The sequence below is a fragment of the Fringilla coelebs genome (genome assembly GCF_963513975.1).
Source record: "Fringilla coelebs genome assembly, chromosome: Z".
NCBI lineage: Eukaryota > Metazoa > Chordata > Aves > Passeriformes > Fringillidae > Fringilla > Fringilla coelebs.
The window spans coordinates 34521833-34546491 of record NC_140031.1 but is presented as its reverse complement, the minus strand read 5'-3'; the positions used below and the strand labels follow the sequence as shown (position 1 = coordinate 34546491).

The window sequence follows — 24659 nt, the reverse complement described above, 5'->3', positions numbered from 1 at the left end:
TTACCTTCTCACTTATACTAAAAATGAGGAATGTTGTCATTATTGCACTAAAGTAACATGGATTCACTCTGTGTGTAAGAAAAAAAAGATGTGTACTGACACATCAAAAAGGACAATGGTGGCAGGTTTTGTTGTTCCTAATCATGATAATCCACTTAGCACAAGTTTGAGTTATCACAAGTACATAGAAGGCCAGTTTGTATTATTTCTGGGACCTTTATTCTCACTGCTATGCAATTAATTGCTTCCAAAATATAAAACTTCAATCACTGTGCTTATTTCTGTGAAAATACTTTCTTCTGATAGTTGTATGTTGTAACTTAGTAATCATCTAAGACCTGAAGTAGTTTTTCCCCTTCTTTCTTTTTCATGCTGAAGACTGAGAACAGTTGTATTCAGAAGAAGGATTTTCTCTCTCACCTCTATCCTCTCCTACCTAATTTATTTTACCTGTTGTGGAATTTGGATTATTTCACACTTTTCTGTTCTGATGGTCAATTGTGGTTCTATTATGACCTCACATGCCTTTGGAAATAATTTAGTCATTTGGCACTAATCCTGAGTGTGTAAAGCCTCATGGGAGAGAGGGGTTCTGTTTTTCAGAATCCAAGTCAAGATAATGAGAACTACATTTAACCCAGACTCCTTCCAGCAGGTAAAACACAAAGGTTATTCAGGTCGGAAAAAAAAATTAAGTCTTTGGGATGCTTTTAGGTTTGACCTAGCCTGCTCTTTTCTGAGAGAAATAGAAACCTGGCATAAATGTAGTTAGTGCTCTGCTTTTGCCCTTTATAAGTTCCTGGCAAAAATGCCAGCTTTTGCCTATGCTAGCTTTCTGGAATAGAAACCCACAAAGATAATCAACTGGTTGAAGAAACAGTGCTGAATAAGAAAACATTCATAATTTTCTTCATGTTTGTTAATGTATTTTGCTGTTAAAGAAGACCCTTTCTTAAGCATGGAAATTCATTGAAAATAGATGTATTTAAAAATATCTCTTTTGTTTTAGAATCTGAACCAGAATCCAAGGACTCTTCTTCCAAAATTTTATGGGCTGTACTGCGTTCAGTCAGGAGGCATTAATATTAGAATTGTTGTCATGAACAATGTTTTGCCACGAGCCTTGAAAATGCATTTCACATATGACTTGAAAGGCTCCACATACAAACGCAGAGCATCAAGAAAAGAGAGGGAGAAGTCCAACCCAACATTCAAAGACCTGGATTTCCTTCAAGATATGCATGAAGGGTTGTATTTTGACTCTGAAACACACAGTGCACTCATGAAAACACTACAACGGGATTGTCGAGTGAGTATATATTTAAACTTCTGTGTTCACCTCTAAATTTACTCAGTACAGATTACTTAACCTCTATTTGTTTTCCTTGCTATTTATGGAGGGATAACTATGGATGTCAGAGCACTGATGAAGCCTGTATTTTAGTTAAGCTGTTGTGATCTGAGGTCATAGTCATAGATGGAATGTCCAAATTCTTTTTGAACACCAACAGACTGGGGACCATGAGCACTTCCCTCACTGTGGAACTGGTTCCAATGCTAAATCACCATCTCACTGAAGTACTTTTTCTTCTATCCACTCTGAACTTTCCCAATGCAGCTTTAAGCTGTTCCCTTGCATCCTATCACCAGGCACCAGAGATCAGCACCACCCTTTCTGTCACCCTCAAACCTTATATCCTCCTCTCCTCCCTACAAATCATGCCCTGTAGTCCTTTCACTGTCTTGGTTGCCTTCCTTTGGACACATTCTTATATTTAATATCCTCCTTACACTGTGGAGCCCCAAACTGCATGCAGTTCTCGAGGCGAGGCTGCTCCAATGCTGAGTGTAGTGGCACAATCCCCTTTCTCAAACCAGGTGGCTGTACTGCCTTCAGTGTACCCCAGGATACAAGTGGACATTCTAGCCACCAGGGCACATTGCTAACTCATCAAGTTTATCATCTAGCACAACCCTAAGTTCCAGGGCTATGCCTCTATTTCTATGCACATCCAGGATTACGCTGATCCATCTGTGGCAATACAGATTAATACAGGAATGAAGTCCAGTACATTTGTTGATGATGATGATGATTTCCATTAATTTGGAGATTTTAATTACTTTTTTCTTGAGATATAATTAGTCCTGTGGAACTTTATTATGCCTGATAAACTGTATGTACTGATAAACTGCTGTGAATATGTCTCTTGGTTACCTAGCAATGGGAAGACAGGCAGCAGTCTTCTTGAGCAAGGTAATTTCTTCCTCAGCTGAAATGTCCACATAAAAGCTGTCCACAAAATATTTTCAAGGCAGAAAAGAGATACCTGTCATTGCTCTTTGAGAGGACCTTGGTGAATGGAATCACCATCACTATTATGGACAGAGAGAATTGCTGTAATTTTTTTTTTTTCCTGTAGCATGGGTAAGAAAATGTAAAGTAGGAAAAGGGAGACTCCAGATCTCTCAGAACTTCCCAGGATTCATGGGGTTTTGGAAAGAAAAGATTTGCTTTGTCCGAGAGAAATCGTAAAAATTTCATAATAATAAAGGAAAATGGATAGTCTGAACTCACCACATAGAAGAGACACCCTGAATATCAGAGTTTGTTGTTCACTGCCACCTGTGGTACAAGATGGAAAGCATTGTTTTTACACATGAATAGAATTTTTTGTTTATCACAGAAGTCTGCAATGCCTTGTGATTGGTTTGTAAAGCTGTGTGACCTCATGTTCAGCTGTGTATTCAGCATGAGACATTTATCTAACACAGCACATTGTTCTCTCTCTAGCTTCTTGCAGTGAGTATTTCCTGAGCTCCTACCATGTGTGATGACAGAGAATGATGCATCAGTATGTCGCATCTGGGGATCTGGATGCCTTTCTGTGCATCCCCCATTTGTCCAAGGTTACTTATCCAGTCAGAGCTTGGGAAATCTATTGTATTGGAAATAATAGAGGGTATCTAAAAGATGGAACTGGACTGAAAAGTAAAAACAAGAATCAATAATTTAATTATTACCTATAAGGGGATTCTTAATGATTCTTTGGGAGTCTGGGAAAATTCCTACTACGTGTTATTTGAGTCCTAATATAATCCTTTTCAATGAATATCTTAAATTAACAACTCTAAAGTTAGTCTAGAGTTCCTAAAGGCCCAGCTAAATTTTAAAAGTATTAAAAGTAAAGAAGAAAATTCTCCTATAGTAATCAGTGTATTTACATAAATACACATATGCACAATAAAGTAGATGTCTATGTGTATCTTTAGATATATCCATATAAACACACTGAAAGTTATATGTATAGAAAAAATTAACTGCCTTTTTTTCCTATTCAAACAAGTCTTACTCTGTATTGTAAAATAGAAGGAGCAGACACTGTTATCTTTCATATCGCTGAATTTGCTCAGTTAATAAGGTCGGATCTGACTACCTGCCTTTTATTTCTGCCTGTAAAAAGACATTTTGTGAAAAGGACATCAGTGTTGCCTCTGCTTTTTTCTGTGCATGAGGTATTTGGATCAGTATAGTGATAACTGACCAGCTTTTTAGGACTTGAAAACTTGTCATTTCTTTTTACTGCTACTTCAAAGTGAAGAAGTTAGGGTAGGTACTTGAAATGAAGAATTCATTTCAGAAAGGAAATTTTTGATCTTTCCAGTATATCAGGACTAAGAAATTCTCTTCTGTGTTGCTTCAATATGGATTGTATTTCTATTGCTCACATTTGCAATCAGAATCAGAAAGCAATGGACTTTTCTTCTACTCCTTAAATATAAACATCCCTGTCTGCTAGTCCCTGTCCTTAAGATCCATCGCTAAGTTCAGAGGCCTGGCAGAATTTCCTGGTAATGAAAGACGGTGGTGGTGGGGTCCTGCTATGGTCTGTGACTGCTGCCACTGAATCTCCTCCCCTATTCACCAATGGACTCATGTCTTCCTCGGTCAGCTTTTCTCTGTGTTTTGGTATTCCTTGCTAGTCTCAACTCTATCTGACCTTTGGCTTCCTTGATCACAGCTGCCATCCCTAGATGCCCAGACAATGTTTCTCTATTCCTCCTTTCTGGCCTGTCTATCCTCACCTGTCCTGTAGGCTGTAGGCTGGCTTTTCACATTCAAGCTGTTCTGTGGCTTCCTTGCTTAGCTGAATTGGCCTCCTGATACACCTATTCAGCCAGCACAGACCATCTTGACAAGTGACACAGAGCTCCTTCCCCAGGGAATGCAGTGCTGCAATGGTGGACTGCTGCTGGAATAGTTCTGCCTTTCACACCTCCTGGCAGTGCTGGTGAGGAAATGCTTGACCTGCCCAATTAGAGAATGGAGCTGAGTTGTTTGTGGTGATTCCTCATGGGCTGGTGCCTCCAGATTATCTGTGCTGGAACAAGTACAGGTTGATAGCATTGTTCAGCTCCTGCATCCCCTGCTTGTTTTGTTCACACTTGAGGTGACGGGGTCTGAAAACTTGTCTCACAGTTCATTTTGCAGTATTTGCACCTTAACTGAAGCAAGGAGTGTAATATTACAATGTTCCTAAAGATGGAACATTCATTAATTTATCATATATACAATGTACACAATTGAAAATTGAAACTACCTTTCAAATTCCAGACTATTGCTGAGACTTTCTGTAGCTATCCTATCATTGCCTTTTTGGAGAAGCAGTAACAATCAAATTGTGGTCATGTAATTTTTAAGAGCAAAAAAAATAATTTGAACATGTTTTTACTATTGAGAAATGAATGGGTTTTGAGAGACTGCATTTTACCTTTATGGCAAAAAACACAGGTTTTTTCTGAGGAAATTGCATTTTAAAAGTGACTAATGAAGAAACCTATAAAGATAAGGAAATTTAAAGAGGATCATATCTCCTAAGTTTGAGACTTAGGTATTATTTCATCACTGTTGTTTCAGCCAGCTGATACAAAAATTTTATGATGTGATTGCACATCTGTTTTGTGCTGTAGCAAATGTAATGCAGACCTCATATGACCAAATTTATCCACAGAATTTTTCAAATCCCTTAGTAGTGTGAGTAGTGTTTTGCAGTTTTTTGCCTTTTTTTTACCTCAAAGGATCTACACGGATAATTCTTTAAGCCAAATAACTTCAGTGACCCACTGTACAGCATATCCTTACAAACAGTAGTGTTGGCATAATTTAATGAAATATTAAACTGCAGCATAGGACAGAAATAAAAGATGGCATGATGTGGCATGGAGTTGGAGAACATAGTTATCTCAGACGAAGGGCCAGTTTGTCAGAAATGGTAGTTTGAGGGAAACTGCCATAGCATGATGCTGTAGATTATTGTATTTGCTGGGAAACATTATTTTTGTATTTGCTTCCTCCCGATGAAGGCAGGAATAATGAATCTGACTCCATGTTCTCAGAAGGCTACTTTATTACTTTATGATACTATATTATATTAAAGAATACTATACTCTACTAAAGAATACGGAAAGGATACTTACTAAATGCTAAAAAGATAATGAAAACTCCGTGACTCTTTCCAGAGTCTTGACGCAGCTTGGCCCTGATTGGCCAAAGAGTCAAAACAACTCACACCAGAATCCAATGAAACAATCACCTGTGGGTAAACAATCTCCAAACACATTCCACATATGAGCACAACACAGGAGAAACAAAATGAGATATGTTTTCCTTTTCTCTGAGGCTTCTCAGCTTCCCAGGAGAAAAATCCTGGGCAAAGGAATTTTTTCAGAGAATGTGAATGCCACAGTAGATCTCTTGGATCTTTTTATTATCACTCCTGTCATATCAATTGACATTAGGAATTTCTTGTTACTTTTACTTTTAAAATCAGAATCCATATTGTTAGTTTTGGAATGTTAGTTAACAATATATTTTGAGAATTCTGTTGAAATGGAAAGTGATTCCACATATGCTTTGGTGGGAATGTGATGATTCATTTTCTTGGGATAGATTTTTTCTAAACAAGACCCATTTTTAGGCATTGACATTTGTGAACTTGTTCCTACAACATGGTTATTTTGTGAGACAGTCCTTTAATTTGTGTTTATTTCATATAGCTCATTATGTTGAATAGTAATTATTGCTATGTTGTAAAATCAGTCTTCTTTCCACTGTGTTAATTCCTACGTCACTTTTTTTTTTTCCAGAATGCTTGTAGGAGAGGAAATATTTTCTTGCATGGTTATCCATTTAGTACTTTCATTAAATAAGCTTCTAATTTTTTTCTTTTGAGTTGTATTTTTCTTGACCCTTTTATGAAAGTGATCCAATGACTTTTTTGCATGCTGTTTTGCATGAATAGCAAATGTAAATGCAGATTTCTCTGTCAGACAGTGTGTAGTTCGGGCTGCCTGCATATAAAAAAAAATGACATTTCATGGCAGAAATACTTGTTTTGCTCAGTTAGTCAGTGGCTGAGATAGTGGAGCGTAACCATGTCTAAGATGATTCACAGAATAGTTTAACATCTGATTAGCTCTGAGAAAAGAAAATCTGATTTAGAGAGATAATTTTTTATGTTCTGAAACAACATATTTTGTGATGCCATTTTACTGTGGGTTTTTAATGTGGTAGGAAACAAAATAGTGCTTAAGGCTACAAGGGGTGAGTGTCACTTGCCATCTGGAAGTTTTCAGAGCAGCTGAAGTCAGTCTTGACAGCGGTACTTGGTGACGAAGTGACAACACTGTGTTGACAGAATCTGTGTAGCTAGTGAATTAGCACACATAAATACTACCAAGATGAACAATTTAATGTTAAGTTAATGAACTTAGGTGTACTTGTCATTATCAAATCCACCATTTGTTAGTACACAGCATGATTAAGACCATTCTTGCTGAAACCCCACAGTGCCATTTTGCTAGCAAGGAACATGTCATAATGGTTCAATGAGCAAAGACTGGGATCCCTTTACCTAAATAAGTAGATAAGTAGTGTATTTCTAGGAGTTTATGTCAATTTCTAGTGATCTCACAAGGATAGAGTCAGGTGTTTTGCAGGGCTTTCTCCTTTTGCTATGAATATAGCCATGTAATATTGTAATTTATTTGAATGGGGTTTTTTCCTTAGATTAGGTTATAATTTTGGTGCCTCTGTAGCAAAACTTGCTGGTGCCTCTCAAAAGCAGTCCTAAAATCATCAAAAGTATCTGCAAGCAAACCTCAGCACAGGAAAAGAAATGTTCTGCATTTTGTAACTTGTCCTTGTTGAAACAGATTATTTTGTACAACTGTGTGTGCAGAATGTTACTTGCATATTTTAAAATTATCACAATTTGGTATTTTAAATATTAATGAAGATACATATGTGAGAACAACTCAGATATATTCAGCTGTAAATCCAGCTGATTTACTGTCTTAATACAGATTGAGGAGTTTGACACAAAGCTTTGTTGAGTGCTGATTTATGAGATTCTTTCTTATTATTCTGGTTAGTTATTTCTTACCAGAAGTTTCATTAGAAACAAATGGGGACCGAAACCTGCTTAGATATGGTCACAAAGGTTAATTTGCATAAGGAGTGGTTGGTTTGGTTAACACATTTCTAAGGGGAAGTAATCAGAAACGTACATCAAAGCTGTAGGCAGACAGCCAGATCATGTAATGATATCCTGAAGACACTTTGTGGACAGCGTAATGCCACCTCTGCGTAGGGCCATGAACAGAGTGTATGGGGGACAAGGTTCTTATGCTGTGTGCTGTTTACAAGAAATTGTGCTGCAGTTAATCCATTGGATGTGAAGGTGTTTCAGTCTGTTAATGAACTGCAATAATGAAATTTGTTTTTATGATGTTTTTCGGTAATCCTATGCCAAAATCATAAATTGTCAAGGCATGGTCTGTTGTACTGTACAAGTAGTATGGGTTTAAGTGGTAGTGATGAATTGATGTAGTGAGAAGGATTAATTTTATCACATAAGAGGTCCCTGTGGAAGAAGGAGCAGAACATTGCAGCACAGCCTCTCAGGGGACTAGATCCAATTGTAGAGGTAGGTTATGTAATTAGTGCAGTAAAATCATGTGTGTAATATGACCTAATTCAAAATGTAGTAAAGAATATGTTGGAGGTAGAACTGTCAGCAGTAATTTATAACTCTAAAATAAATGTGGCAATGCTTTTCCCTGACTAGCTCCTGTTCTGGTTTTGCATGAACAGTATTGCTTATTAAGGTTATTTTTAAGCCTATCCTGAACTTAGTTTTAGCATTTGATGACAAACATTCATTGATTACATATTTCTGAATGAATACATGATGTTGTCATTTCTTTCTGAGAAAGTCTGAGTAAAGTGTAGCAATAACTAACCAGTAAATAAAATTTTAGGTGTTTTTGGAACCAAGTGCCTTTGTACCTGTTAGCCATGCTATTTTTGCAATTTATGATTGTAAACCACAAACATGTCCACACAATGCATAACGAAATTTCAGAATACTGTAGCTAGAATACAGCTTTTGTTGTGTATGAAATCCTTTGTGAGTTCTGTCATCAGAAGATGCTGTGGACTACTAAGGCCATACATTAGCAGCCTTCTTCTTGTTCCACTAAGGCGTTGCTGAGTAGGATCCCTCTGCACAAGAGCAAACCCATGGTGTCTTAAAGGCATTCTTTGAGTCTGAAAATCAGGTCTGATTTTGTGCCTTTCTACATTTATGCTTTGTTTCATCACTACTCTGGTTATCTGAGCAATGAGTATTTTTCCAACAATTAGGGTAAGTGGTATAAAACCCTTATGATTAGACATACAGATCCATACTAAATTACTGATTTACTGCCATATAGTTTTTAAACCTATACAAGTGCTGATATTGCTTTTTTTTCCCCCATAAAGGGAAGGGATGTTTCTGCTTAACCAAAAACACTTATGCTTGGATAATCTTCATCAGAATTACATACCTGGAATCTGCTCTCATCTCTGTAAAATTACTTTTTTTCTTGTTCACATAAAAAGACATACTATTGCCTCTTGATTCTGTGACAAAAATGACACCATTATCTTCAGGCACTATGTGCCAAAACACATCATGAATCACTGCTGAGCTGCATGAGGTAAAGGAGAGGTGAGCACAGCATAATCCCTCCTGGCTGTTACTGGTGTTTCTCCCTCCACTTAGCAATGTCGTGTAAGGCATTAAACACAGTTGCTGTCTGACATTAAACAGTTGCTGTGAACAGTTTGGTTATATTACTAGATGTGACTGCAGCTTGCTTTAGTTCATGTTGGGGTATTGACTTGAGCTGTATTGCCTTTCAATGACAGCAAGCCAGACTTTGTAATGGTGTAGCTGACTAAAAACAAATGAAACTATTTGTGTGTGAGAGAAGACATGCTGGCAGAGACAGAAATGGTTGGTAGAGCTAGAAGAAATGGATGGTTGGTTAAGTCATGCTTCAGAAGTAAAACCTGTCTTTTGAGTTTAGATAGGCTCTATTTACTCTAGTAGAGAGGTGTGTGATATTGTACTACAATCCCATTAGCTGCTAATAAGGGGATGGCAGCAAATACTCTTGTTGACATTTGAAAGTTCTCCAAGAGTATGGCCTCTGTTATAAATAGGAGATGGAGGGGAGATAAGAGAGGAGTACAGGCAAAAATGCTCAGGGAGGTCTGAAATGTGGATTACAGATAATTTTAAAAATGTGGTTTTCATAAGTATATGATGGAACCATTAATTGATTATTTGCTATAAAGGAAAAGGTGCTGCCTGGAATTATCTTCCTTGACTACAAAATAACATCAGGTTACATTTCAGCTGTGCATCTTTCTTTCTCACTTGTTACAAGAGCCTTCAGCTAATTAGAGCACTTGACTTGTGTGAATAGTAAAAAGTTTTTGTGTAACTGTAATTTCACACACTTCCTGGTAAGAGAAGCTTGTGCTTTGAGGGCCTGTTTTCACTTAGGTTTGCAAAATGCTGCTGTGTAATTCTTTTGTGGTTTCAGTATAGTCATTCCTTCTTTGCTAGGTTCTAGAAAGTTTTAAGATCATGGACTACAGTCTGCTTCTGGGGATCCACATATTGAACAGTAACATGAAGGAAAGAGAAGGAGAGTGTTCCCAGAGTGCATCAGATCCAAAACGCCATGGAGGGCAGAAAGTTCTCTATTCTACAGCCATGGAGTCTATACAGGGCCCTGGGAAGTCTGGAGAATCCGTCACCACCGAGACAACAAACACGTAAGTGCTGTAACATGATCTTAAGATTGCTTTTAAAAGTATTAACAGGCAAAACTTTCATGAGTACACTGCATTCCAGGAATTGAAAGATTTAGCCTTCTTTTTTTCTTTTTTTTCCCCAAAAGCTGCATCATCGAGATTTGCCACAGAGCATGAAATTGGAATGTTGGTCAGTAGATTGATTGTCTTTAAATAAATGGTGTTCAGAGTGACTTACATATGCACACATGCATTACTTTATAAAAGAAATGCTATCAGACAACTATTACAAGAGTCCCAGCTACAATCTAATTTTAACTGAAAGCAGCCTTGTGAGTCCAAAAAATTAACATTGAAATGGCTATTCCTACAGGGGTTGTTTTCATCTTGAAGTAGTATACTCAATGTACCGAGAATATCGTCGACCACTGAAGTGCAGTCATATATTACATTTCCTGATATTAAGAACTGATGTTTTTCTCCTATTTTTTTGTCTAGCAAAAACTTTAATAGAAATTTGAATATATAAACAATCATTATTCTGTTGTTTCTTTCATAATATATTAAGTACTACGAGGGTATTATCGTCCCCATTCAGCATTGCATATAATCAGTCCTTTATTTTAATTAGGATTTAATCTAAAATTAAGAATTTACTTTTCTTCCTGGTTCTCAAGGGAGCTATGTAGGTAAATACACCTAATTATATAGAAATCTGTGCTTAAACCTACAGCAAACAAGTGAGAGAATTATGATATTCAGCATTCACAGAGTGTTTCCAGACACTGAGAACTCTAGATTATAATTAGACAGAGCTTTATTTCACTTGGTTTTTACAACTCACTCACATTCACACAGAAGATGGCCAGTGCTGTTGTATGATGGCAGAGGTGTTGCACTAGCTGGGCTGGCACATCACTTGAGCTAATGTAGTGCTACTCAGATCCTGTCAAGTGTAGTCCTTCCTTGCTCCTTGCACAATCTCTCTTATATTGACATAATGGCTAGTGGAGCAAAAAACAATGCTGAGGTTCTAAAATGGACCATTTTTCTAGGTGTTTGAGTAGGAAGAGTGGGTTTTAGAATGACCGTTCATGACTGAGTATGGACCTGGGACCAACTGGAGGCCCACAGTCAGAATTCTCAGCTTGATACTGTTGCTTTATCTGTCACTTATCTGTCTGTAAAGAAATTTTGGAAAAGCACAGCAATACATAATTTTTAGTGAAAAATATATGAAACAACCTTTTTAGACTTTGATTAATGTGCAAACTCTTTGTGATTTGTTACCTATGATCAATAAAGTGAGAAAATTCTCCCTTATCTAAAGTTATTTATTTTCATTAGCAATAAACTGATGTATACTTCCTTCCACTTCTCAAATCATCTGAATATTTCCAATTCTGTTTAAAATGTGTATTCATTCTTTTTTTTAATCATGGATACTTACCACTGAATCCCAGATACTTCAAATTTTCTATTTAAAATCCATTGCATCCTAGGTGATTCACATTTGACTGACTTTGCACTCTGGCATCTGACTTGAATATTGTTTACTCCTTTGGGTTTACAAGTGGGTACAGTTCAGCTGGTTAACTGGTGATCACAGATGTCTTAAAAAATATTCTATGTTGTTTCTCTTAGAATGGGAGGTATTCCAGCAAAAAGCCATAGAGGTGAAAAGCTGCTTTTATTTATGGGTATTATTGATATTCTCCAGTCTTACAGGTAAGTTGAACTTCAACTTTCAATGAATTTTCACTGAGCAAAATAATCTGAAATTATTTATAAAGTGGAAGCTTTATAAAGCAGTTCTGATGTAGTTTTTTACTTAGGTTAATGAAGAAACTGGAACATTCTTGGAAAGCTCTTGTTTATGATGGGGTAAGTAGATTTTATTAATTTTTTAAACTGCTGATATTTTAGCTGGTGTCCTTTGACTAATGTTGACCAGGAAGAAATTTGTTCTGGTACATTTGTAGTCTAACCTCACCATGTGGTTTGAGCTGCTGCTGAAATTTTCCCAATACATGCTCTGGTTTTATTTGTTGAGCTTTCAAATAACAACTAATAATATTAGTTTTTCCTTATAACTTACACAAGTCTAGCCACCTAGCAAAACATAATGAATCTATAACTGAAAGATATACATAATTTGAAAAAAAATAATTTCAAATGCTTGGAAGATTTTGCAGAATATAGCTGTATAATTCATAACTCATAAATGGTAGTGATTCACTATTTTTGACTATGCCTGAAATGCATATTATAGTTCACCTGAGGTGTCCAGCTTCATCTTGACACCTTACTTGTGGAAAATGTGACTGAGATCTTTTTTAATCTCGTAGGATACTGTTTCAGTTCACCGACCAAGTTTTTATGCAGACAGATTTTTAAAGTTTATGAATGCAAGAGTTTTCAAAAAAGCTCAAGGTAAGAGAGTAGTGACTTCTACTTTTTTAGATATTTTTATAATCATAACCTTATATGCTCCTGTCTTGGCAGTGAAACAAGCCTTTCTACAACATCATGTAGCACTTTTGTAGCTTCAGTCAGGAAACTGAATTTCTGACAATTGGGATTTTACTCCATTAGTAAAATTACAGAGAATTATGTATTATGTACTTTTGTCACATCAGGGCTGTCTAAAGTTGGCTTCAGGTTACCACCTAAACACTCTATCACCCTCCCTCTTCAACTAGATCAGGGGAAAGTTTTAACAAAAGTGGGTGGATTCAAATAAGGACAGGGAGAGATCACTCACCAAGTACTATCCCAGGCAAAACTGACTCAAATCAGGGAAATTAATTTAGCGTCTTAGTAATTAAAAGCAAAAATCCAACAAAACAACTTCAGAGACAACTTCATACAGGCTTTTTCCATCAAAAGTTCAGATCAGGTTTCATTTTCACTACCTTTTCTACCACTGGTAGAAAGTCATATTGGCCTTTGTTGCTCTGCATGTTGTCTAAAGATGATACACTTTTCTAAAGATAATCAAACCTGTGAACTCTGAGCCTGCCCATGAAAACCAGTGTTAAAGGCCTGGCAGATCAGAACAACAAACATGATTATGTGTAATGGCATATGAAGAAGAGGGAAAACTGATACTGCAGTAAGAAGGTAGAATTGTATATGATAAGTGTTTTGTGAAATTCTAAATAAGAAAAAGAATAGGATAGGCAGATGAAAGGAAAAGGCTGAGACTAACTATACTAAAACAATTAAGATATTTTAAGTAGAATGAAGGAATATTTAAAAGAAAAAGAGAAAATTTGAATTAACCCCAAGTAGTGATTCCCTGTATGCATGATATGTTGTGGCAGCTTTTCAGGAAAATAAAACTTTTTGTGAGTCTTATAAATATTAATGAATTGATGGATAATTTCTCTATATATCGACCATGATAATGAAAGGAAATTCAATCTGAAATGCTGCAAGTGTTGCAAGTTGAAGGATGGTGATGGGGGACAAAAGAGACCTGGACAAGCTTGAGAAGTGGACCCATGGGAACCTGACCAGGTTCAACAAAGTCAAGTGCAAAGTGTTACATCTGTGTTGGGGCAACCCCGAATACTAGCACTGGCTCGGGGATGATCAGATGGAGAGCAGCCCAGCCCAGAAGGACTTGGGGGTGCTGGTGGGTGAGAGGCTGGACATGACCCAGCCATGGGCACTGCCAGCCCAGAGAGCCAAACGTGTCCTGGGCTGCATCCAGAGCAGGGTGGGCAGCAGGGCCAGGGAGGGGATTCTGCCCCTCTGCTCTGCTCTGCTGAGACCCCACCTGCAGGGCTGCACCAGCTCTGGGGTCCCAGCACAGGAAGGACATGGAACTGATGGAGAGAGTCCAGGGGAGGGTCAACAACCATAGGAGAGGGACGGAGTCCCTCTCCTATGAAGTCAAACTAGGCAAGTTGGGGATGTTCTGCCCAAAGAAAGGCCTATGGGAAATTTTGTGGCAGTCTTCCAGTACCTAAAGGAGACTTACAAGAAGGCTGGAGATGGACTTCTTAAAAGGGTATATAATGACAGGACAAGAGGCAATGGCTTTAAGCTGAAGAAGGTTAGGTTAGATGTTAAGAAGAATCTCTTTACAAGTGAGGGTGATTAGGCACAGGAACAGGTTGCCCAGAGAAATGGTAGGTGCCCCATCTTGGGAGTGTTCAAGGCCAGTTTGGTGGAGATCTGAGCAAACTGCTCTAGTGGTAGGTGTCACTGGGCTCAGCAGGGTTTGGAACTAGATGATTTTTCATATTGCTTCCAACATATGCCATTCTATGACAACTGCTGAGATGTACTCAATGTGTGTTCAGTAAGAAAGTGTAATAAATATACTGGCAAGGAAAAGATGAGGTTTGATGAGATCAAACCTCAAGCTGTTCTTTGGAGAAAAGCTATTTGGATTATTGTGAGCAATGAGGTTTTTTTTCCAACAATTATCACAAGTGGTATAAAATCTTACAGTATGACATACAGGTTAGGTGTTTTAAATAGTGTGCACACATGCTAACTTGCTGCTTTACTACCAGATTATTTTTTTAACCCATGGAGGTGATGCCGAAATTTCACTTTTTTTTTTCTTTCTTTCTAGTAAGAGAATGGCTGGTTTTGATTATCCTGTAGGAGAGTGTTTTCTGAGTTGAGGGTTTTTATGAAGCAGTATTCTTGACAAATAAGTATTAACTGATGGGCTAGAATTATCTAGCTTGTAGAGGAACTTGTACTTTAAAATGGATCTGAGTTAGCAGTTTCATAATCCTGCTCATGGAACTGTATTTGCTTTGGAGTTTGAGTGTCAAAATGTGGAATTGTCACTCGGCCCAAATACTACAAGAGGAGTGTTGAGCACATGACATTGTCTTAAACTGATAGAAGGAGTTTTGCAAATACTTTTTGACCAGTGTTATGTTGGTCTCTTAACATTTTCATTAGTTATCTGGAGTGAGAAACAATTCTGTGTGGACAGAGAGAGAACAAAATACAAACACTAGAACTAAATAAGATTTAAGTAAACCAAAAATTAATACAAATACTAGAATAAATTAACAATTTAAAATGTTCAAAGTTAAGTCATTTGGAAAAGATTGATTAATAAGAAAATAGAAGCAACTGGTGTAATGTTACAAAATGTGAAGCAAAATTCAGCTTAAAGGTGAAGGGAGCCTCCTGAGACCCAGTTCTTTTTAAATCTTAGAATAATTTTGTCAAAGAACTGGTGGGAGTTCTGCTGTCTGAGACAATACTCAAAGGAACTCCTCTGCATTGATAAAGAATAAAGAGTGTCTGTTCCTTACTACTTGACACTCCCATCTGACAAAATAAATACCATGTATCCTGCCTCAACATCTGCATCTTTTTTGCCCCTATTCTTTCTAATTCTGACTACTAGATTTGTTCCAGGACAAGACACAACCTGTTCTGTATTTGAAGCCTACAATGTACAATTAAAGAATATCATGCCTAATTTTCTCTCTGATCTTAATTAATCTGTCTCATTTTTCCAGGCAATTAACCTGTCTAAGTATCCTGCTCTTATTGATTTCCTCTGTATACGAGGCTGTTAATGCACTTTTATACAGATTAATGGTTCAAATGCATTATTATTCTTTCATAAAAAATTGGGAGTTTTCCTGCCTTCAGGAATATTATTTCCAAGCTTTGAATCTGACATTTCAGTTAAAACATTTTAGCCCTGTTCTGAATCTGGTTTTTTCCCTAGTGCACAGAACAACCATGCATAACTAACAACAAAAACTTAATAAGTGGATTTAGCCTTGGGCAGAGGCTAGCTCAGCAACTGTCTTCTTTTTTAAAAATACCCTGGAACTATGTATCTGATTATTTCCTTCAGTCTTCAGCCAAGTAACTTGATTTTAATTTGAACTTTGTAGTAAAGCAATAAAGAAGTGTAATAGTGCATCTGAAGTAACTTTGCAGCCAATGCATGGAGATCAGCAGCCAGCAGCTGAAAACCACTAAATTAAATAGCTGGCATCCTTCCAGAGAAAAACTACAGATGGGGGTCATGGTTATGACCCCCATCTGTTTGATTTTGAATCAAACCCCCAGAGTTTGATTCAAAATGCTTTTTAAATAGGCAGGCCCTGCTAAGACTTATAAAAGAGGTGCTGATACCTGAGTGTGTAGGCCATCAAGACTTGGGAAGTATTTATTGTATCCAAAAAGAAATATTTTGACAGGTGAGTCTGAAGTGGAAATTATTCAGTATCATTACACAGAAGTAGTTAACAGCTCAAAAAACAGATCATAACCTCTCAGAATACTCCAAATGTCTTTCCCATTTTTGTATTTTCTGGCTTTTTTTTCTGTATCATTCTGTCTCTGATTACATGGGTTGGTATTCCACAGAAGCTTTTTAAATCAGTGGTGCCAGTTACTTGACTTATTGTCCTATAATAAGCAGTAAGAAACTGAAAAAGATAAAAGTACGTCTCTTACAGATGAAATAACAATACCTTTCACTCTAGTTTTAATGTAATGTTTGTTAAGTGGGTTTCTGGATATTTTCTTCATCTGTATTCAAAACCTGTATTTTCTATATGGCTTACTTTTTCATTTGCTGTTAAAGATGCATAGGGAGATAAGATGACATTATTCAACATCTATGTTCATTTGGTAATGCAGCTTTAAAGCCTTCACCTTCAAAGAAACGGTGTAATTCCATCACAGCCCTAAAGGCAGCATCACAAGAAATAGTGTGTGCAGTTAGCCAGGAGTGGAAGGATGAAAAGCATGGCATTCTTGCTGAAGGACAAAGTTATGCCAGCCTTGATGAAGAAGGTACAGTCTTTCAAATAAACAACCTAAATTATGCTATCAAAAATTTTGTATAAGCTCTAGAAGTCCTATAACTAGAACATTACGAGTATGGCTGAACTCTCAAAATCAGAGTCAGGTTATTCTTATGGAGAGAGTAGTTGGTAATATTTGTCAAAATGGACCTTCAGGAGCAAGACAAAGTCAGAATCAAAGTTCACAATATGATGTTAAGATTGTTATATGATGTTTCAAATTTCAGGACATCATGAAAAAAGATATTCAGTCCAGGTAGAACATTAAGGCCAGAGACAATGCTATCCTTTCCACTGACTTCTAATGAAGCATGTCACATGAAGTGTTTTGAAGCTCAGTTCATTGTTTTCAGAGTTTTTTTGAAGACATACAACTCTGCCCCTTTCAGAATTTGCCTGCAGCCATGGTGAAAGCAGAACCAATTACCTAATCCAATCTGATAAATGAGTCCTGGTAGCATGAGTATAGTCCTCAGACTTAGAAGAATTCATAGCTCATACCTCTGTTTAATATTTGACTTTGGAGTTACTCTGTGTTCTGCTGAATGTACTTGTTAGCAGCTGAAATTCACTCTGTAATATGAAGGAGTGTGGGTATGGGCATATGAATAATACCATCTCATAAATTCAAATATTAGGAAACTTCAAGAAGCTTATGAGGGCACTATGGGACTTGATATACTTATATTAAGATTCTTGGACTAAATTTAAAAATAAGTTTGTTAACATTGTTCTTTATTTCTGCATATGCAGTACTAGGTTCACACCACCGGCCGGATCTAGTGCCAAGCACTCCATCTCTGTTTGAAGCAGCTTCCTTGGCAACTACACTTTCCTCTTCTTCCTTGAATGCAGATGATCACTGTCAACGGGATCAATCTACACTCTATTCGAGCAGGTAAAGGCCGTATATGTTAGAGAATTCCCCTCTGTTCTGCTAGAAATTTGACACTATGCTCAACAGAAGGGGGCTCTGCAAAATAAGAAGCAGAAGGGGCAAGTGTCTCTGTAACTCAGTCTTTACTCTTTCCAGTGAAGGAGGGGTGCCAAAGCTTGTAGGATTTATCAGATAGTTGTTTGTAATTATACATATTGTAAGTGGGGATCATGAAATAGAAAGCATAAACATGGTGAAAAATATTATATGAGATTTTCTTCATGTTCCAAAATAATTTTATATCTAAACTTTGCTTGGGCCTTAGTCTGTACCATAAACCAAACATTAAGATCAGGGTAGGAAGTACTTCTTGTAACTTGGCTGTAGACTGAAATAGCTGCAAAAAATGGTAATGTGCTAGGAAAAGGAAAAATTGTTCTTCATTCTGAATGTACTGTGAATGTACACTGAATGGTCTGCTTTAAATTCTTCCATAACAACCATTTTCTGAAGTAAATTTATGTGAAACTTCATCCACGGGTGTGCTTAGAGCCTGTCTGATTTTAAACCAGGAAGTATAAAAATAGAAGTGTCTTAAGAAAAGTTGTGCAGATGCTAGTGAGCTAGGTTAAATGTGATTTGAGTTGGGTTTGAAAATATTTCAACTGTGTCAGTCCAATACCATGCTTTAGTCTTGCTGGGAGATTGTATGTGCCTGTATGCTCCCTTGTGAACCTGAAGTGTCTGTGTTGGGTCACCTTGCCTACTTGCAGATCTCTTTACTGTGTATTGAGCCATTTCTTTGCCTGTTTTCATCAAGAAGGGTAGCCATTCAAGCATCTTGAATATTGTTTGGAAAAATCTGGACTGACCTACTCAATGTACAAATTTGACAAATGCACTAATGTGCCAAGATATAGCTCTTTCCTGTAAACTGCATGTTGCCCAAAAAATCAAGTTATTCTAAAAGTAATCTTGAGGCAGTAGTTTTTTACCTCCTGTTAAATATTCGACAACTGTATTTACATAAAAAGTAAAATGACTTGCAGCATTACTTGATGATAGTGATATTTACAGCTTCCACTTCCATTACATTGAAATAAATTTCACTGATGTGGCATCTTCCATATGGTTTGGTTTGCTATAAAAATAGGAATGAAGCATGTTTTGGGGTGTAATGAATATGAAGTTTTTATTGCAGAACAAAAATGTTTCTGCACAAGCTTTAGAAAATAAAATAACTGATGAATAAGCATTAGTAGAAATAGAGCTCATTCACTTCAACTTGTGTCAAATTATCTGTAGGACTTCAATATTCATGAACTTTCACAAAGTTTTTTCTTTGATAGAAATAAAGTTATAGAGTACTTTAAGTATCAAATAAAAATACAGAACTGCTTTGTATCAGCATCAGTCAGGAAAAGCAAATGATGGAGTTGTCTGAATAAAGAGTTCAGATTTAAAGCATTTCAAATATTCTTTACTCTCTAAAAAATTAATTGTAAAGAAAACCTATGAGTAATTCTATTATATTGTACTGTAAACATACTCCAAAATAGCAGGTCTACACTATGATTGCACATCTAGACTCATTTACTTTCCAGTAGTGATGCAGTCAATGAAATAACCTCAAATGGCAGGACATGTTGTCAGCTATGTGATTAGCATTAAAAAATCAGATTGTTAGTGTCTGCAGTTCAGGTATGGACTTCATCATTATGAGAGAGCACATTCTCTGACACAGCAGGCTTGGTACTAGTATGCACACGTGTGGTTCTCTCCATATCTTCTGCCAAAACATCTATACTGTAGCCAAGAGATCTGCCACAGGGGCTTACCAACTAACATCTTTGCTAGTCTAGGTATGCTCTCTTCAGCTAGGGCCTGGAGGCAGTTTTTAATTCTCATTAAGTAGTGGTGTGTGTCACACAGTATGTACAATTCATGAGGATTAGCTTCCCTGTCATAGCTAGGAGTTAAGAAAGCTTGCAAAGCATGCTCAGTATCGAACTAATTTCCATAACATTCTGGACACCTGCTGTTTTGTGCCCACTTCTTTTGGCATCAGTTCAGGGAGGTAATTTCTTCTTGGCATTAAAAAAAAATATACATCTGAAGTTTTACTTGTTTCTATGGTTCACTGAAGGTACTTCAGTCCTCCCATAAAAAAAGCTAGCAGGGAAATAAACCCACCAAAAAAACCAATGCTATAATGATGCACTGAATTGTAGATTCAGATCTGCGTTTTTACTTACCTAAGTTCTTTTGAATATTAGCAAATTATGTGATGCAGGATTCATCATTTTACCATTTATCTCTGATAAACAGAAAGCTTGGTGCAGTCTTTGAAACAAAGCCTGAATTAAAGATGTGTTTACAAATGTGAGCCTGCTTTCAGTCTTTAAATACATAATTGACTGCGACATTCTGCTTTGTTATTTATTAGAATTACAGTTTGGCATCTTCTTCATCAGGCTTTTTCATTGTTCTTCAAAGTAAAATAGCACAAAGTAGGGAGTACATGAATTTGCTTGTAACCTGTCAGAAATGTCTGTTTTAAGTTAATAAAGGAGGAGAGTCCTGTGTGCTTGATATTTGTACATCTCCTTGGCTCCTACTAATGAGCAGTATGTGCCCATACCACTTAGAAAACAGATGGTATTATTTTCCTCATTAAAAAGAGAGTAATAATACTTTTGGATACCTTGAAGCACACACTGTATTTTCTATTTGGGTTGGATTTTTTCTTCAGAATTACGCTCTGTTTCTGTTATCCAATGTAGTACTCCCTCGAGGAGAGGCAAATAGCTTATAACACACCCTCTCTCCTTGAGAGTGGTCAGCATCTGTGAGTAGAAAGGGAGAAACTGCTGCTGCTGCTGAGGTTAAGCAGACAGAGGTGACTTGCTCAGGTGGAGCCAGCTCTTGAGACTGTGTTTTCTGAGGAGGGCTTTTGTAAAGCTGTCTTGGTACAGGTTAAAACTAGCATAACTAATTGGTATATAGTGCAGAGAAGTGTTTAGGGACTTGTGATTAAAGTGAAAAAGAGAGACTCAGCAGCAGTCATAAACATACAACTTATTAGGAGTATTTTTCCAGGCTGCAAGCTGATTATTTTCACCAAGTTATTCCTCAGTTGTTGAAAAAGTAGAGGAAACCCAAGGTGCTATCCAGACAGTGTGAACAGTAATTAATACAAATGAAAGATTCATGGAGAGGGGGAAATGGCTGTATTTTTCAGCACAAAAAGGACTGGACCTAAAAACAGAAGGAAAAAGAAAAAAAAAGACAACCATGCCATATGCTATTCAGTAGATGTAGGCCTTCTTGTATGTCAGAAGACAGCTGGTTTCTTTTCAATTAAGCTGTTTCTCAGTTAAGTGGTTTTGTCATAAGCAATCTCAAGTATTCCTTTAGTAAAAGAACAGAATTGACAATTTGTTGCTTCTATTAAAATTTTCAAATATTTTCTATTTCTTAAGTAGGTTTATATTTGGTGCAGAGATATTTTAGTACCTAAAGGGTCTGTTTTCCACTAGAAAGTGTAAGTATTAGTCCAAAACCACTTGTTTGAAAGGGTTTATTTGTTTTATGTTAGGAAATGTAATACTTACGTATTATATTAGGGATTATTTTTATAGCAGAAGTGATAACAGATTTTTTTTTCCCTTCCAGGAAAAGCTTTCCTATTTAGTACTGATGAATTAAATTGAAGATGACAAATCTGAATGCCCTAAGCACTATGACTCTTGTCTCACTTGACATGGCTTTTAGAATTGTAAAGAGCTGAAGAAGGTCATAGTACTTCTGGAAATGTTTGAAACTGGCTTTAAAATATTTTAAATGTTTCAAACTGTAGATGTTTTACAATTCGTGTTTAAATATCCCAAGACTACAGAAAGTATTTTTTCAATATATTTTTCAGCAGACCTCATGGGACTCTCTAGTCCCAAACCCAAACAAAATCTCACAATGCATAAAGGGGTGCTTCACCTCCCTCTTTAGAGCAATGCCAAGATACTGTGAGCTATATAAGGAGGACTGCTGAATTCTTCTGATACATCTGAGCCTAAGGGAAAAAAATCTATATGAAATCTAATTCTTCTTTCTCTTTATGCATTCTGTACCTCATTTCTGGAAGATGTATGTGTAGTCTGGACTTCTGTCTTCTCCTTCTCTCTTCTTATCTGTATATTTTTCAATTTTTTGTCTTACCTTAGTGTTGCTGTTTCTTGGTGGAGACCACTTGAAATTTTGGAAGGCTTTGAGGGATTGTGGATTTGTTCCCTTACACAGTCAAGCTTCCTGAAGCATCCAGACTTTGAAATGCTGTTCTGCTATTTTTTCAGTGACAGGGATTTATAGGTTTTTCTGTTGTAAAGAACATTAAGCACCCTTTTTGCCAGTTGGTGTTCTATATAAATAAACTTTTGTGTGTTAAATTTCAATGTTCTGTGTCCACACACTACTGTTAGCTTCTGAAGCTTAGACAACTTTGTCTGAATCTGATTCAAAATAGACTAAATTCACACATGCTTCATGATAATAAGCAGTTGGGTGGAAGAAAAAGGCTCGAATGCTCAAAAGCTATGAACATATGCACTGAGTCACTGGGGGTATCCCCATGGGAAAGAAAATTTGACTGTGATTGAAACAATATGTAATTGTGGCTTAAAGTAAAGCAAAGCTTTCCCAGTTCTCTAATGATGGAATTATTTTTGCTTCTTTTTTTTCTTTCTTAATTAAGGACCAAGATCAAATAGAATGTTCTAGCCAGAGAAGGGCAACCGCATAGCTGAGCATGCTCCTTCTGGCTGGTCGTTACTGAATGCGAGAAAGTACCTGTAAAAGTGGTTTTTTGTTTGTTTGTTTTTTTTTTTTTTTTTTTTTTTTGCTTGGTTTTTCTTATTCAACCTGAGAATTAAGGATGAGAACTCAGTGCACTATAGAAACTGTATTAAAACTCTTCCTCTGAACTGCTTTCTGAAACACTGTGAAGGGATTTCACTTGTTCTCTCCTGTGCCACCCCCAATATGGCTTTGCCTTATCAGTCTCATTAAAATGAGGCTGCATTAAAACTGGCAATAAATGCAGCTATGATGATGCTATTGAAGAAATTTGAACTACAGTTACTAACTTCTGGCAGCATGTGTATTGCTGTTAAGAGATTAATTACAAGATTTTTGTTTTTGCTCTTTTACACTACTCAGTAGAATTCAAGCTACACATAGGAGAATAATGCTAAGTCAATGGGACCTAGGTCATCGGAGTGCAAGAGACATAGTCTTGCTTTTAAAAAAATGTAAAGTGCATTATATGATAAAAGGAACATTGTAATATAGTGAATGTAAAGCTCTGTTCCAGTATGACATTGATTCATTATTTTGTTGAGCAGTTGAATCTCAACTTTACGCGCTAGTTTCTGCATTGAATTGTGCATGCTAGTTTTGCCCTTGTGCATGCTAGTTTTGTCCTTTCTGAAGTTCTATCCTATCTGAAATATACTTAAAGTAGTACTAAGAGAGAGGGAAATTAGTCATATCTGGACTGATGGCTAACCATCAGTAACCATGTTTCCATACCAAGTTATAATTCAGAATTTTTGCTTTTCACCTTGTCTGTAAATAGGTAAGAACTTCTAAAATATGTCCCTGCACAACTGACAGTTGAGTTTTCAAGGCAGCCTGGACCCTAATTTCTGGCAGCTAGTAAGATATGTGATAAGGGACATCTGAGTCCATTAAAACACCTTTGAGAGTTTCAGCTTTGTTGACTGAGTGTGTTACAAAATGAGATTTCTGTGGAAGTGCATTTGCAGTTTCACATTATTTCTGTAAGTCAGAGAACAAAAAAAAAAATCCATCAATGAATAAAGTAATAGAGTGTACCTGCTCTGTAAACATAAATTCCTTGCATAGGTATACTAGTGACAATACACTCTTGTTCTCCCACTTTTCCTTCTGAACTTATGGCTGCTAGTGAACTGTGTCTGCATGGAAAAGTCCAATGTTACTAATGTTACAATGCACCTAATTGCTTACTTTTTTTCTCCCTATTTTGAATTACAAAATTTACACCATGTGTAATGTAATGCATTTTGAGATTAATGTAATTATGTGACATTTACTGTGACATAGTTTCATTCATTAAATAAATATTGAAATTCAAGAATAGCATTACTTTCTGATAAAATTTTAGTAAATGCAAAAATAAATTGTACAATTAGTCAAATATGAACTTCCAGTTATCTAGCCATTGCCAACATATCTATATTTGTTTATTTACATTCTTTTTTTCCAAATATTTTGAAGATTTTAATGTTTAATGGAGAAACTTATTTTAAAATTTTGTTATGAATGAGCTTTGTAACTTGGGCTTTTGGTTGACTGCACTCTCCCTTCTCTTTGCAGTAAAGGGTTACCTTCAAGTTCAACATTCACTTTGGGAGATAGTGCCATCTATTTGACTTCAGAACAGAGCACATTGGAAATGGAAAATGATAATGCTTCAGTTTTGGATGTCTACTTAGTAAGTTCTCAAACTGTTTCTAATGGGCTTTTTTGCCTGTAATTGCTTTGACTCAGTCTCAGTAAAGGACTAAAATAGCTGCTCAACTTCAATCGAGAGGTTTATTGAGGTATTTTTTGTATGAAACATGCATAAGTTTGCATAGGTATGATTTGCCAAAGCAAGTCCCTAAAGAATTTACATGCATATTAACTATTGCATTAATAATTAAGTATGCCAAAACACCTTTCAGTTTTTCTCTAATGGTAGGAGGTCTTTTCTGTTGTTTTCTATTGCAGGGAAAAAAACCAA

General features: G+C 36.6%; 1 protein-coding gene across 2 annotated transcripts in view; it reads left to right on the top strand.

The window, feature by feature from the left end:
- Positions 1–24659, top strand: part of PIP5K1B (phosphatidylinositol-4-phosphate 5-kinase type 1 beta) — a 97018-nt gene that overhangs the window by 62583 nt on the left and 9776 nt on the right. Inside the window, exons 9-16 of one of the 2 annotated variants that reach the window (XM_084224557.1) lie at positions 1010–1309; positions 9960–10171; positions 11795–11878; positions 11986–12034; positions 12499–12583; positions 16796–16951; positions 17716–17860; positions 24251–24368. In XM_084224557.1, the coding sequence (XP_084080683.1) occupies positions 1010–1309; positions 9960–10171; positions 11795–11878; positions 11986–12034; positions 12499–12583; positions 16796–16951; positions 17716–17860; positions 24251–24368 (1149 nt within the window). Of the gene's footprint in view, positions 1–1009; positions 1310–9959; positions 10172–11794; positions 11879–11973; positions 12035–12498; positions 12584–16795; positions 16952–17715; positions 17861–24250; positions 24369–24659 lie in introns of both variants that reach the window. The other variant, XM_084224556.1, reaches the window with a different exon arrangement.